The sequence below is a fragment of the Leucopleurus acutus genome (assembly GCF_964270905.1).
Source record: "Leucopleurus acutus genome assembly, chromosome: X".
NCBI classification, from domain to species: Eukaryota; Metazoa; Chordata; class Mammalia; order Artiodactyla; family Delphinidae; genus Leucopleurus; species Leucopleurus acutus.
Genome location: NC_139148.1, coordinates 6,989,501 through 7,004,739, shown reverse-complemented (window position 1 = coordinate 7,004,739; position 15,239 = coordinate 6,989,501). Strand labels below are relative to the sequence as shown.

The 15,239-nt window shown below is 51.3% G+C and overlaps 1 protein-coding gene across 1 annotated transcript in view; it reads right to left on the bottom strand.

Moving 5' to 3' along the window:
* SHROOM2 (shroom family member 2) overlaps nucleotides 1-13,195 on the bottom strand; it is a 131,245-nt gene extending 118,050 nt beyond the window's left edge. The window contains exon 1 of the mRNA XM_082865241.1: nucleotides 12,904-13,195. Within this exon, the coding sequence (XP_082721367.1) occupies nucleotides 12,904-13,068 (165 nt within the window). The 5' untranslated portion in view covers nucleotides 13,069-13,195. The remainder of the gene's footprint in view (nucleotides 1-12,903) is intronic.
* Between the last annotated feature and the right edge of the window lie 2,044 nt (nucleotides 13,196-15,239).

Genomic DNA, 15,239 nt, shown 5'->3' with positions numbered 1-15,239 from the left:
TGGTGAGGCCGGGGCACCGTCTCTACAGGGCAGACTCCTCCAGTCCCGCACCCTGCTTTTCCTTCCACTGCCCGTCACACACCGCAAGTCATCCCCTGCCGCTGGGAGGCCTGGGAAGCGTCATTCTGTAATGGTGTCACAACACGCATGGCCTCGTTCTTTAGAAACACCTAAGGTTCCTTCCTCAGTCAAGGCAGGAGGGAGGACTGCAGAAGACGAGGCTGGAAATGGGCAGGAGCTGAAAGGTTAAGAACCTTCTGCACCAGCTAAGGTGCAACACGAGTTTACCTTTCCAGCAAGAGCCTGAGAAGCCCCGCTGGGCTCTGGCACGTGCACGGCTGGGGGTCTAGAGGAGGCTGGCGCACGGAGAGTCCCGAGGTGATGACAGTACAAGACCAGTCCCGTGACTGCCCCAAGAGGCGATAACGGAGGCCGGGACACCGGGGGTGAAAGAGAAGGTACAAATACGAGACACTGAGGCTCCAGGGACTGGGTGATCGGTTGGCCACGGAAGGTCAAGGAGAGACAAGCATCAAGGATGACTCCTGCATTTGGGGATACACCTGTGGGCAGGCCCGGAAGTGCAGGAGAATTAAGGTAAAGGAAGGTGCAAGCTCTGCATCTGCAACACGCTGAGTTGGAGCAGCCTGGGCGGTACCCGGGGGCTCTCCCAGATTCTGGGCCTGCAGTGGAGACCTGAGCGCTGTCTGCCTGCCTCAAGGAAGCGCACGAGACCACCTAGACAAGAGGAGAGAGGAAGGAGGGGCCTCCAGCAGAAACCAACACTGCCGCGCACGCCAACAGGAAGAGCCAGCAGAGGCCACTTTCACAAGGGTCAAAAGAAAGAGAGCGTTTCTGCGTGAATGAGACATCTCTTTCAGATCAGCAATAACACCACAGGTAATTCGAGAATTACACTCTGTAAAAGCAAACCTAGTCCCTGCCAGGGAGCACGAGGAGGAGTGTCCTCGATCAGCAGCAGACAATGTAAATTCACCTTTGGGGGTAAAACTGCACAAGTACATGCAGTGGTGTGAGGTTCTAATTCCTCTCCAAAATGCCAGCCCCTGAAAGTGGGGAGGAAGAGGGGAAACAGTAGCCCCACCCCAGCTCGTAACCCGTAGAGGCATCCACTCTGGACGATTTCATCCACTCTGTGGTGAGATCAACACAAAATAAATATGACTCGAGCAGCAGCAGGCCTGTCTTTTCAAGTCCAGATGTTCCTTTCCAAACTTTCATTCAAGATTCAGGGCATCTTGGGCTTCCCTGGTGGCGCAGCGGTTGAGAGTCCGCCTGCCGATGCAGGGGACGCGGGTTCGTGCCCCGGTCCGGGAGGATCCCACATGCCGCGGAGCAGCTGCGTCCGTGAGCCATGGCCGCTGAGCCTGCGCGTCCGGAGCCTGTGCTCCGCAACGGGAGAGGCCACAACAGTGAGAGGCCCGTGTACCGCAAAAAAAAAAAAAAAAAAAAAATTCAGGGCATCTAAACACTAATGAAAATTAAAAGAAAAGTTGCACCTACCAAAGAAAGCACACAGCTGTTTTAAAGACCAACATATTTGATCAATACGAAGTACTCAGTTTTCCAAAAGTTAGGGTTTTCTTTTTTATATGCTTGTCTACAAAAAGCTAAATGATAAAACTCAATATATACCATAGAAACGAAACATAGCATTTTTAAAATTCTAAGTGGCATACACAAAACTCAGCTTCCTTTAAGCTAGCATGTGATTCCAAAGATTGTCGACAATGTAATTCTTAAGAGAATTACGTTCAAGCAATTCGTAATTAGATCTGCACGGTACCAAGCAGAGAATTCCACAGACGGGGGAAAAAAATTCAATATAGCTCTACTACCAAAAATAAGATTTATTAAATGTTTTGGGTTGTTGATTATTTTTTCTGTTAGTTTCAATTTTTTGAAGATGGTTTGAATCTTTCTACAACAAGAAAAAAACAGTACTGCTATGCTTACAAATTGACAAGCACATGCACAGTTAGCACAGATAAGTATCACTGGGTTTACAGATTTACAAACATGGCACAATTCACACAGACAGGTCAGAATTTCATCAGCAGCAGTATTTCATCAGCTTCAGCATTTCCAAGCCACAAGCAAAGAATCCCTTCACCTCCTTTGAAAGTCATGGAGGGCCACCGGGGTTCCCCCCACCCACCTTTCCCAGGCTTTCGGTAAGCATTTCAACACCTGGAACAGAAGAGGCTCTCCTTCCCCACCCCTCTCGGCATCCCCTGCCCCCTAACCCTCAGAGCCCCACATGAATGCCACCTTCCTCCGGGGACCAGCTTTACTTTGCGCTCGCCTTTATCTCCCTTTCCTTGATGGTCTACCTCATGTCTCTGTGTTCTATTCCCTAGGGAAAAGAAGAGCCTGCCTTACAAGATCATAACTGATTAATCTGATAGAGGCAGCCCGGTTAATGAGGATTTAATGTAACCCACCCAGGCAATACCCTCTGCACTTGAACCAAAGTGGTAAGTAAAGCACAATTCAACCAGGAGAAAGGTGCACGCCCTGACATCATACCGGCGGCCGGGCAGCCACCCTCCTCTTCTGTGGTCAGCCCTCCCAGGGGGCTAAGGAGCTGGACTGGGGAGCCTCCCCGCCTCTGCCCCACCTCTCCATAGCTCCCAGGCAATCATCTGCAGGGAGGGGAGGGCAAAGCAACACGGGGTGAAAATTAAATTACCAGCTGAAGGAAAAGCTACGGTGGAAAGAAGCGGAACTTCTGAGCACGCAGGTCTCATTTTACGTAATAAGTGTGCAGGGAATAAGCTACGTGCTAATTGGACACCCACAGTGATTCCTTCTACAGAGTAAATAACATTCCCTCTGTATGGGTGTAAATTAAACATTATATACTCAGTCTCTTAAAGCTAGTGGTATTCATTAAAAGGAAAACTTTTGAAAACAAACTTATGGTTACCAAGGGGGGTAACGGGGGGGAAGGGATAAATTGGGAGACTGGGATTGACGTATGCACACCACTACACATAAAATAGATAACTAATAAGGATCTACTGTACAGCACAGGGAACTCTTCTCAGTACTCTGTAATGACCTATATGGGAAAAGAATCTAAAAAAGAGTGGATATATGTGTACTATAACTGACTCACTTTGCTATACCCCTGAAACTATACTATAAACTATTTACAACACTGTAAATCGACTATACTCCAATAAAAATTTAAAACAAACAAACAGAACAAAAAAACAACAACAACAAAAAAGAAAATTCCTGATTTCTCTCCAGCTTTCGTTTGTTAGAATGGTCTAACTCTTGTAGTGACTAATCAAAGAAACGTCTAATGGCCCAAATACAACAGAGGCTTATTTCTTGCTCATATACTGGTACTACTGGGAGGGCAACCAGGCTATGGTCAGCTAGCTTCCTCCTCAGGCATTCAGGGACCCGTGCTGATGAGGCTCTGCCCCAGGACCATCTTCATTCCAGACAACCAGAAGAGGAAAGCACGACAGGCGGTAAATGGCCTGCATCACTTCTACTTGCTTCTGATTGGGTAGAAATATGGCCTCATAGCTGCAAGGGAATCTGGGAAGTGTAGTCCAGCAGCATGTGTGCGCAGAAGGAAAAGGAGACACAGGCTCCAGTAAACACATAGCATCTCTACCAAGCCTGTGGGTCTGACTCCATGCCCTGAAAGATTTTCTACTGCCAGAAAGCAAAGCGGTGAAGAAATGGAGTTTGTTGCCATGGGATATTTAACCTTCATCTTTCCTACTATTTTCACTTCCCAAACCACTTTTTAAAATCCAATTCTTCTGAATATCACATTGATCTGAAAGAGCTACCTTTCATTAATATTATAAAAAAGAAAGACCAGTATTATTCAAAAATACTTTAGGGACTTCCCTGGTGTTCCAGTGGTTAAGACTCCACGCTCCCAACGCGGGGGCCCAGGTTCAATCCCTGGTTGGGGATCCCACATGCCTGCTGCAACTAAAAGTCCACATGCCGCAACTGGGAGTACGCATGCCGCAATTAAAGAGCCTGCATGCTGCAACTAAAGATCCCACATGCCACAACTAAGACCCGGTACAGCCTAAATAAATATATATATATATATTTTTTTTTTCTTGCGGTACACGGGCCTCTCACTGTTGTGGCCTCTCCCGCTGCGGAGCACAGGCTCCGGACGCACAGGCCCAGCGGCCATGGCTCATGGGCCCAGCCGCTCTGCGACATGTGGGATCCTCCCAGAACGGGGCATGAACCCGTATCCCCTGCATTGGCAGGCGGACTCTCAACCACTGCGCCACCAGGGAAGCCCCAATAAATATATTTTTTAAAAACCAGTTTTTGGTGGAAAGGAGGAAATAATCACTTCCAGTAGGCTGTAAATAGCACAACTAATGTACTGGTGCTTGGCATAATATGTGTATTTGACTTAAATGCTTTTCTACAAATCCAATGCTAAACAGTCAGAGTAAGTACCAAAATCTCTAGGAGACACATTAAAATGTTGCCACACAAAATCCAGCTTAAAGTCTTTCCATAATAAATTGGCAATTTCATACATTAACATTACTTTTTTAAGAAATGTTTTCACATTACTTTTTTTTTTTTTTTTTCACATTACTTTTTATAGTCTTCCAAATTCTTAGTGAAGCAGGATGAAGTAGGGGAAACGGGGGAAGGCGGAGGAGAGATGGAATTTAAATCTACTAGAACTAGGGCTTCCCTGGTGGCACAGTGGTTAAGAATCCGCCTGCCAATGCAGGGGACACAGGTTCGAGCCCTGGTCTGGGAAGATCCCGCATGCTGCAGAGCAACTAAGCCCGTGTGCCACAACTACTGAGCCTGCGCTCTACAGCCCGCGAGCCACAACTACTGAGCCCGCGTGCCACAGCTACTGAAGGCCGCGCGCCTAGAGCCCGTGCTCTGCAGCAAGATAAGCCACCTCAATGAGAAACCCGCGCACCAAAACGAAGAGTAGCCCCCACTTGCCGCAACCAGAGAAAGCCCACCTGCAGCAACGAAGACCCAAAGCAGCCAGAAATAAAAATAAACTAATTAAATTAAAAAAAGAAAAGAAACAGAAAGCTCTGTTGTCTCCCCAACAATACTGTACACCTGCAGAGGTTAGAACACCACCTGCAAAGAAAGTGCCTAGGGAAAACCGTCTCCAACTCAGACTTGCACACCCAACAGTCCATTTACTGTCAAGGTAAAATAACGACATCCTCAGATAAAAAAGGTCTCAAAAGACGACCCACTGTGTGTCTGAATATAGTAAAAGATTTTTTGCAACTGGGGAAGATGCGGCGGATGAATCAACGATATGCACATAGAAAATCAGGCAAAGAAACAAAGCGTATCCTTACACTTGGTGGTTATGAAAATTTGTGCAGGAGAAATAATCATAGTTTGCACCAGCAGGCTCAGCAAGTGTTGGCACTGGCATTCAAAATAACACACACACGGAATACTGCTAACCAAGTGGTTCTCAAAGGGGGCAATTTATTTTATTTTTTTATTTTTTTGCAAATGCTGTAACATTTTATTCTGTCAATTATGAGACGAAAAACAAATTTTAAAAATAAATTTTGTCTTTAAATAACTTTTTCTACATATTAGCAAGATGCTTTAGCATTTTTTTTTTTTGTATTCATATTAGTTTTTCTTTTCTAACATCCTCATTGGAGTACAATTGCTCCACATGGTGTGTCGGCCCCTGCTGTACAACAAAGCGGGTCAGCCACCCGCATACATACATCCCCACGTCTCCTCCCTCTTTTGTCTCCCTCCCTCCCACCCTCCCTATCTCACCCCTCCAGGTGGTCACAAAGCACCGAGCTGATCTCCCCGTGCCACGCGGCCGCCCCCCACCAGCCATCTTCCCCACCCATTAATTTGTCGACGGACAGCCAGGATGCCCCCAGGTCCTGGCCCCTGCAAAGAGCGCCGCAATGGACACCGTGGCACATGACTCTCCCCTGAACCACGGTCTTCTCAGCGCATAGGGTTTTTTTTTTTTAATTTTATTTTTTTTATTGAAGTAGAGTTGATTTACAATGTGCGCCAATCTCTACTGTACAGCAAAGTGACCCAGTTCTACACAGAGACATTCTTTTTTTTTAATATTCTTTTCCATTATTGCTTGCCACAGGATACTCAATACAGTTCCCTGTGCTCTACAGTAGGACCCTATTGTTTATCCATCCTACATACAATAGTTTCCATCTGCTCATCCCAAACTCCCAGTTCAAAGGGGGTGATTTTTGTCCCCCAGTGGACATCTGGCAACATCTGGAGACGTTTCTGACCATCTCGGCTACCGGAGACGGAGGAATCTGTACTGGCTTCTGGGGGGGGGGAGGCCAGGAATGCTGCTCCCACAGGGCACAGGACGGCCCCCCACGACAAAGAACTATGTGGCCCCAAACGTCAGTGATGCTATGGTTGAAAAAACCCTCTTCTAACCAAAATTATGATGTAGTTACGTTGGGAGTATGGGGGCCCAAGGTATGTGTCTGGGTAGCTGGTGTGGAAAAAAAGACTACGTCCCAAGCTCCCATAGTGGGAAGTCAACAGTTATCCCGAAACGGAACAATGAAAGTAGCAGCCGTACAGAATATAGGCAAATGCCCAAAGAAATCAGCTAAAAAGTTTCAATAGCTTCTCTAGGGAAGAGGAAATGACAGTGGGGAGCTGCTGGTATGATAACAAGCCCTGCAGAACTATTTGATTATTTCAACCCTGCAAGAGCCACTCTGATAAAAATAAAAACAAATCTCAAAAAGATACACTAAAAAAAAAAAAAAAAGATACACTAACATTTTGTGTCTTTCCTCCCTTGAATAAGTAAAACGTTGCCTTTAGAGCCCACACAATCTACCCTGCCTGGGTTCTTGTTGACCTTCACAATTTGCCTTTGATCTGAAAGTCTTAGTCACCTTTGGCCAAAAGAAAGACAATCCCAACCCTTCCCAGGCCACGTAGAGCACTGTTCTTCCAGACCCATCCCACAGAGGCGGCAGACATTACCTCCAACTTCATACCCAGGAGATTTCAGAAAAACAGCCCAGGTTAAAAAAAAAAAGTCACCTCTGCATTGCAATTCAGAATATCCTGGCTTTTCGGAACAACCTTAGTTGTTCGAACCTAAAATAAAGTTAGTCCAATTATTTTTTAACCATATCCTACCGTCGTCCTTCCACTAAGATATGTTCCCCCAAAGAGAGGCCTTAACATTCGCACTGGTCAGGGAAACAGGCTCCACCTACCACAGGGCCATGCAAATATCGAATCCAGCAAGGTAACAGGAAAACAATTCTTCCAGAATACACCCTCCCTCTGTTGAGCACTGGCAAGGTTTTAAAAAGACCAAAAGAGCAATATGCAACCCTGAGGGCTTTCAAAACCCTTCGTGTGGGTGGAAATTGCAGCTTGGAAGAGTGCGGCTTGCATAATTTCTCATCAAAGGATGGCCCCATGCCTGACTGCAGTGCATGAAAAGTAAAAGAGGTAAGACTGAATAAAAAGTCTGTTCAGCCTTTAAGTCCTTAAATTATCTCGTTGACTGTTTACACTGCGCCCAGTGTACAAGAAGAAAAGCTCCCCAGAGCCCCGAAGAAATCCTCAAATCCAGGTTCATTTGCATGCTGACACAAAGCAACTTCGGCAAGAGGACAGCTCCAAAATGCCTTCCAAGTAGAAAAGCCAGCCCTTTGCAAGCTGGGAGCCCAGTTTCTTTGGCCGAGAAATGGAAAGGTGAATTAAGAAATCCCAGATAGTTAGGACAAGGTGAAAACGGCTATTTTTATGAGCCTTCCATTCTCATTCTCTTCTACATTTAGCTCTCGGGCAAACCTGTTTTCTTCTTTTCAAAAGATGAGTGTTAGGACATGTTACGAAGCACTCATAACTGAACCAGGAAGGGCAAAATCCATCACGATGCAGAAGTGTGATGGACAGCTTACGTTTATAGCTTTTCACACTGTGGAAGCTTCTGGATTTATAGATGTGAGTCCTGCTGAATTAATTTCTACGAGAGGAAGAACCCCCCACCCACTGCACCTCAAAGCTCCAGCACCAGAGCTCGGGATGGGACTTGGGTCTCTCTGCCAGACTTCCCACCCCTGCACCCAGAACACCTCAGGAGGACCAGGGGTAAGAACTAACAGGACCCAGCTAGGCACAGGCTGGGACAGGGGAATAAAGATATATCTGCATGCCAGCTGGCAAGACAGGTCTTGCCTTTCCACCAACTGGAAAGGGGTTTCAGCACAGGAAAGAAAACTCACCCTTCTTTTTTTTTTTTAATCGTACTATTAATTTTTAAATACAAATGAGTCTCTGGCATTACACTCCTCTGAACAATCAGCAAACTGCAGCTGGCCTCCAAGAGGCTGGGATCTCACAGTGCCCAGGAGTTGCCTCGGCCATAACGGTACCCACAGCACCTGGGTCTGCCGAGGAGGGGCGCCCAGCCCTCGCCCACCCACCATCTATTTCTATGGAGCCCTGGGAAAGCGGCAGCGGTCCTTAGACGGGTGCTGACGTGGGACTGTGCTTCAACACCGACATCCAGCAAAACCCAGAGAGGCTGAGATCCATCGGTTCCCGATACACAGCTGAATTCAACAACCCCCCCACCCTTTTTCACAGCCTTCAGTGGTAACTGATAAAGAACTTGGCTCTTGGGGGCAAATACAAGGACGTCCAGACAACAACTTGTCCTGACCAGGGTTGCCAGGTCACCAACGACCGTGACTCAGCACAGCCCGTGAAACGGAGCCCCTTTCAGACCACCGCGGAAGGGACCTCCCACCCCCAACCGACAGCTAGTCTCTGCCCCAAGCCTCCGCCATCAGGAGCTCTAACGGCTGACACAGGACATGTGCCACCTGGGTGTGTGGGCCAACCCCCCAGAAATGCGCCCCGCTTCCCCTCCACCCCGCCTTCAGCGTGCAGACCAAGAAGGACGTTTAAGGACACGGCCTGGCATCCAGCGAACGCCGCACGGTCCGAAGGCTCCCGAGAGGGTGCGTCAGGCTGGGCACCCCAAGCCCCAGCTCCCCCGCACCACCCCCCAGGACGGCTCTGGTCCCCAAAGGCAACCTGAAAATCAACGGGTTCCCAAAGGAGCCGCCCGTGGGACCAGGCCAGGCCCAAATTACTGTCCTCTTTGGAGCTCCCGGCTAAGGCTCTCTCGCATTCTTGGCGGGAAGGGGCGGGGAGGGCTAAGAAACGGTGAAAAGGAGGGCCAGGGGCTTCATTCCTTCCCCGGTTCACAAACATTCCTGAGGCCGAAGGGGGCCTGCTGACACCCAGCCGGCCCACTTAAGGTCTCCTATCGAATCCCCAAGGGCCCTCCTGGAGTTCTAGCCCCTCCAGGGCCACGCTAGAAAGCAGGCCCTCCCCTCCTGGAGTTCTAGCCCCTCCAGGGCCACACTAGAAAGCAGGCCCTAGCCACGCCCACGGAACTTTAACACTTGCTGAGCTGATGGGGAAAGAAGGCGCCACGCAGACAGCAGGACCACGTACAACATCGCACCTGCTTACACAGGTCCTGAGAGGCCCCGCATCGAAGCACAGTCTCGGAAACACTAACAAGTCAGAGTCTTTGGAGTTTCTTAAGGCACGGACATTATTTCTGCTCCCCTCCGACAGCAGTATGAAACACTGGGGTTCTGTGTCTCTTCCAGCCCTGGTAATACATCAACCTACAAGTCAGTGTCAACGTAACGAATGGTCACAAATCTGGTTGCCACCTTGCTGGGGGACTTCAAGTGTGCACTTTGAATTCCAGGAATGCCACTCCCGGGAAGTCAGTATCCCTGTAACTTCAAACCCGACCCAGAGAAAAGGCAGTCCTCCCCGAGCAGCCCCGCTGAATGCCCATGAAACACAGCACTCCGGAGTTCCTGCTTCCATTTCCTTTTTCCAGATACAAAAATGCAGATGAAGCAAGTGTTTGTTTGAGTTTTACTATGTAAATAAAGCCTATCACCAGGGCCAGCGAGCGCTTAGGAAGAAAACAGCCTTCCCCGCCAAAGCTGACTATGCCAGGGGCCTCTGAGTGTCTTCAGAAAGAAGAATTCAGCACACGCGTTCAAAGCTAAAATCCTTTCAAAGCAAAAGGGATGTACAGTCACTCTAGCGAGGGTGACCTGTGCCCGGGAGACATCTGGCAACGTGTGCAGACTTTTCTGGTTGTCACACCTGGGGGGTGGTGTCAGTGGGCAAAGGCCAGGGCTGCTGCTGGACACCCTACGATGCATAGGACAGCGCCCCCGCCCCCAGCAAAGACACATCCAGGCCAGAACATCGGTAGTGCCAAGGCTGAAAAACCCTCATAGGATGTGACAAAGTTACTGAAGATGGCATTGCAAGGGATTCCAGACAAGAGCAGATGGCAGCACGTGGAGAGAAAGCAGAGACATGCAGGGTCAAGATCTGGTCCTGAGGACACTTCTCAAGATTTGCCAGGTTTGTGACCTCAGGGCACACCACTGAACCCTCCTTGGCCTTAGCTGTTTCATCTACAAAATGGGCTAATGAAACTCCATCAAGGGGCTTCCCTGGTGGCGCAGTGGTTAAGAATCCGCCTGCCAATGCAGGGGACACGGGTTCGAGCCTTCATCCGGGAAGATCCCACACTCTGCGGAGCAACTAAGCCTGTGCGCCGCAACTACTGAGCCTGCGCTCTAGAGCCCGTGAGCCACAACTACTGAGCCCACGAGCCACGACTACTGAAGCCCACGCACCTAGAGCCCGTGCTCCGCAACAAGAGAAGCCACTGCAATGAGAAGCCCGCGCACCGCAATGAAGAGTAGCCCCCCCTCGCCGCAACTAGAGAAAGCCCGTGGGCAGCAACGAACACCCAACACAGCCAAAAATAAATGAATGAATAAATAAATAAAATAAAAAACTCCATCAGGAGATCAGGGATTGAACCAGCCTTGTTCTTGGCATCACTTCCAGTTCTAAGATGTACACTCCTATGAGGCTTTCAACTGAGACATCATCATCGTAAACAGAGTGCATCCTCTTACACTGGATCAAGCTTCTTCCAAGTCAGATTCTGTTAGAAGTGAGCTGTATAATATCCCAGGGCTCTAATATGTAACAATTTAATTACAAGGTTTTTTAAATGCAAAAAAAAAAAAAAAGCCATTAGAAGGCCTATTATTTAACGAGCCCTAAAGATTTTTTAGTAGGTACTGGGAAAGGAAGATTCAAAGCTTGGATTCATCTAAATTCTGGAGGTGGAACAAATTTCCCCAGTCTCCATCACAACAGTCTATTTCCATTTTTTAAGTGATTATAATGGACACGCTTTCCTTTATCCTTCTCTAATAATGTGACAGTTAATTACCAGCTGTTGGATTGTAAACATGCATCAGTGATGACTTAATGCAGGAGAAAAGACAAGTAGGTGAAATACTGCAAATACCATGCAATACAATGTGTGGTTAAGGAATATATACATGCATGTGTGAGCACACGTGTGTGGCATGTGTGAGCACACGTGTGTGCACGTGTGAGCACACGTGTGTGCACGTGTACACAAGTGTGCATGGAAATTTGTCACAGATGTCCCAAACTGTCCTGAATCCTCTCCATCCTAAGCAAAGAAACCACATATCTCCAGTCACAGTAAAGCACCTATAAAAACCAAGCAGCTACTCCACCACATACATTTTTCCAAAGAATCCAATTCATTAATGGGTTTGCACATGGGTGAAACTTATAACAACAATGACAGCTTCTTTCCCCGGTTCCACATAAATTCAGTGCACGTCTCCCCTCAAAGTCTCTAGTTTTATAAATATAAAAATGAGAGAAAATAAAGATCAGAAGTTGAGTGTCTCATTTACTATCTAGACAACAAAGCCACACCGCCTCCCAAATTCAATCCGGTGGGGTGGGTTAGGAGTCACTTTAGTTCTTCCTGCTGTGGTGAAGCAGGAAAGCAGAGAAAACCAGTAAGTCACCTTCAAACGCTACTAGAAGCCAAGAATTTTTGCATTTTAAAGGGAACTTTGTCCCCAGGAATGGCGCGGCCCAGACCTTCCCAGAGAAACTGGCCAACAGACACTTTTAACCAGAAGAAAACAGGACGACTGGTTTGCTGTCTGTGTGCTTTTTACAGGTTTATACGGGTTCGGCTGGTAAGTTTCAAGATGGTTTTCTGTTTCGAGACAAGAGAATTCCAAGTTACCCCTACACACACACACACACACACACACACACATTAGGAACTTATTTTGGGGGCTCAAACCCCACTTTCATAAAGGACGACGAAAAGTTTCAATTTGTTTTTGCAGGTATCCAGAGCGCCGTGGGTCTAGCTAGGGCTGGAAGCGAAAGTCAATAAATATTGATGGGCTTTTGGGAATCGAGAAGCTCGGCTGGCGGCAGCTGCTAGTCTGGGCTTCCTAGCGATAACGGGTGCAGGTCCAAGGGGTGCAGAAACAAATACCTAGACAGGCAAACACAGGTGGGGACGTCTCTGTCCACCCCCGGCACGTGGGAATGTCCCTCCCCGACCTCTGGGTAGGCCCACAGGTGCAGGCCGGCGCAGGCGAAGCCGGGAGTGACAGGGGACCCTGCCAGGCCCTTCCCAGGAGGGGGAGGGGAGGGGACCCGGAACAGGAGCCATTGAAACTGCGCGGCGCTGGGAGCCAGCAGGACCGGGAAACAACGCAGAGGGACCAAGGTGGCGCCCGGACCACACACCTATGCGAGTCCTACTACCCACGTCCTCGCAGGTGACCCGGGCGGACGCGCGTCCCGGGCCCGGGGGCGCGAACTGGACACCCCCTCCAGCGCTCCTACCCCCCGACGAGTCCCTCGGCCCCAGGCCACCTCCCGGCTCTCACCGTGCGTGTCCCGCGCCCTCCGTACCTTCGTGATAACCAGCGGTTCGCCGTGCTCGCGGCCGCCCTTCAGGGTGAAGCCCCAAGGGGCGCCGCCGCTCAGCTGCACCTCCACCAGGCGCCCGCCATCGGCCGCCCGCGCCTCGGCCTCTGCCAGGCGCTCTGGCCGCACACGGGGCTCTGCGCCCTCCATGGCGCGGGGCTCGGAGGTGGCGCGGCCGCTCAGGCCCCCAGGGCTGCCCGACCTGCGCCCATGCACTCGGGGGAGCCCCGGCCGGCCGAGGGCGAGGGAGGCTCCCGGCGCCCCGCCGCCGCCGGCCACTGGCAAACTTGCGCTGCAACTTGGGAGGAAAGTACCGGCCCCGGACAGGGAGGGAGCCGGGAGAACGCGCGGCGCGGCGTGGCGCGGCGCGGCGCTGCGCGCGGGGGAGGGCGGGCCCCGGAGGGGGCGGGCCCGCGGGGAGGGGGCGGGGAGCGGCGGGGTCCGGCGCGCGCTCGGGGGCTCGCGCCGCTCGGGGGGCAGGGGGCGGGGCGAGCGCTCGGGTTCCCGCGAGTTGCCCGGAGGGTGGGAGGCGGAGTGGGGGGAGAGGCGCGCCGTCCGGGACCCCCGCGGCCGCCGGCGGTGGGAGGGGCGGGGAGAGGCGCGGGGGTTGGGGGCGCGCGCCCGGGGCTCCCCAAGTCGCCCCGAGGCTGGGAGCGCGCTCAGGACCTCGCGCCGCCAGCCGAGCGCAGTGTACTGGGGGCCGGGGCCGGAGCTCACGCTCGGGGCGCGCGGAGGCCTGGGGGGCGGAGTGGGGGGCGCGCGCTCGGGGTGAGGGGCGCGACCCGCGGGGCCAGAGGGCGGGCGGGGACGGGGGCTCGAGGTCCGGGGGCCCCTCCTCCGTCTCGGGCGCCGGGCCGCCCTCGGAGGCTCGGGGAACGTTCGCTCGCTCTTCGGGTGGCCTAGGCGCGGCAGGTGAGGCGGCGGAAGCACCCGCGCGGGGCGGGCCGGGGCGAGGCGGGCCCAGCGGCGGCCGGAGCCCCCGGCGCCCTCCATCTTGGAGCGCGCGGCCGGCTGGCGCCCCCGCCTTTGTTCTCGCGGACCGCGGGCGGTGGGCGGCCGCGCAGGTGAGGCCGGGAGCGCCGCGGGGGTCCCCGCCGCCGTCCCGCGCCCACCCGCGTGCCGCTCGCCTGTCCCCGCGCCGGCCCACTGTGCCCCCAGCGCAGGGCAGCGGGATGGCGGGTCCCTGGAGCCCTCTGCGCGCGCCCGCATTGTCCGGCGCTGCAGCCTAGATACCGAGTGGCCGGTGTTGGCTCTTTCTATAGTTACAGCTGAGGAAGTCATTGCGTTCAAACCCCGCTCTCCCTTTGGTACAATTGTGCCCAGAGGACTTGACGTATTAGGTATATTACTGTTCTGTAGCTGGACGCTAGGAAACAGCTGGTTCCTCGAAGACGCTTCATCCAGGTGATGATGCAGGAAGTAGGTGGCAAGGACAAGCCAGGAGAGCGCAGCACAGAGAGTCAGGGGTCCCTGAGTCCTTGTCTGGGATCTGCCGCTGTAGAGCCAGGACGAGGAATCCCAGCAGCAGTCCCAGTGTCTTTAGCGGTCAAGAGAGATTTGCATTCTCTGGTTCTGTGGCTGATCAGTTGCATCTTATCCGGACAATTGAAGAAAGAGAGCAAGCTTCCCTGGGCACCGGTCATGGCGCTGGGCACGGGGTTACCGCCTCATAAATAACTCCAAGCTGCCGTGTCCAGAATGCCTCTAGTTAGAAGAATGAAGTGACTTTTCCTTTGTAAATGGAGACTTGAAAGGAAGGTGCCTGTAAAAATCCATCTCAAGTGTACCTTCGCTGTGGTGGTCACATTAAATTGCACAGGACTAAATACACGCCTATATATAAGCTTGGTGGATTGTATCAATTTTTTAAAAATAAATTTATTCCTTTATCTATTTCTTTATTTATTTTTGGCTGCGTCCGGTGTTCATTGATGTGCACGGGCTTTCTCTAGTTGTGGCGAGCAGGGGCTACTCTTCCTTGTGGTGCCGGCTTCTCATTGCAGTGGCTTCTCTTGTGGAGCACAGACTCTAGGCACGAGGGCTCGGTAGTTGTGGCGCACGGGCTTAGTTGCTCTGCGGCATGTGGGATCTTTCCAGATGAGGGCTCAAACCCGTGTCCCCTGCACTGGCAGGCGGATTCTTAACCACTGCGCCACCAGGGAAGCCCAGATTGTATCAATGTTGACATCCTGGTTGTGACAGTATGCTGTCATTTTCCGGGATGATCCCACTGGGAGAAGTGGGGTACAGGATACAAAGGAGGTCCCTGTATTATTTCTTACAACTACATGTGAATCTATAATTATCTCTAAATAAAAAGT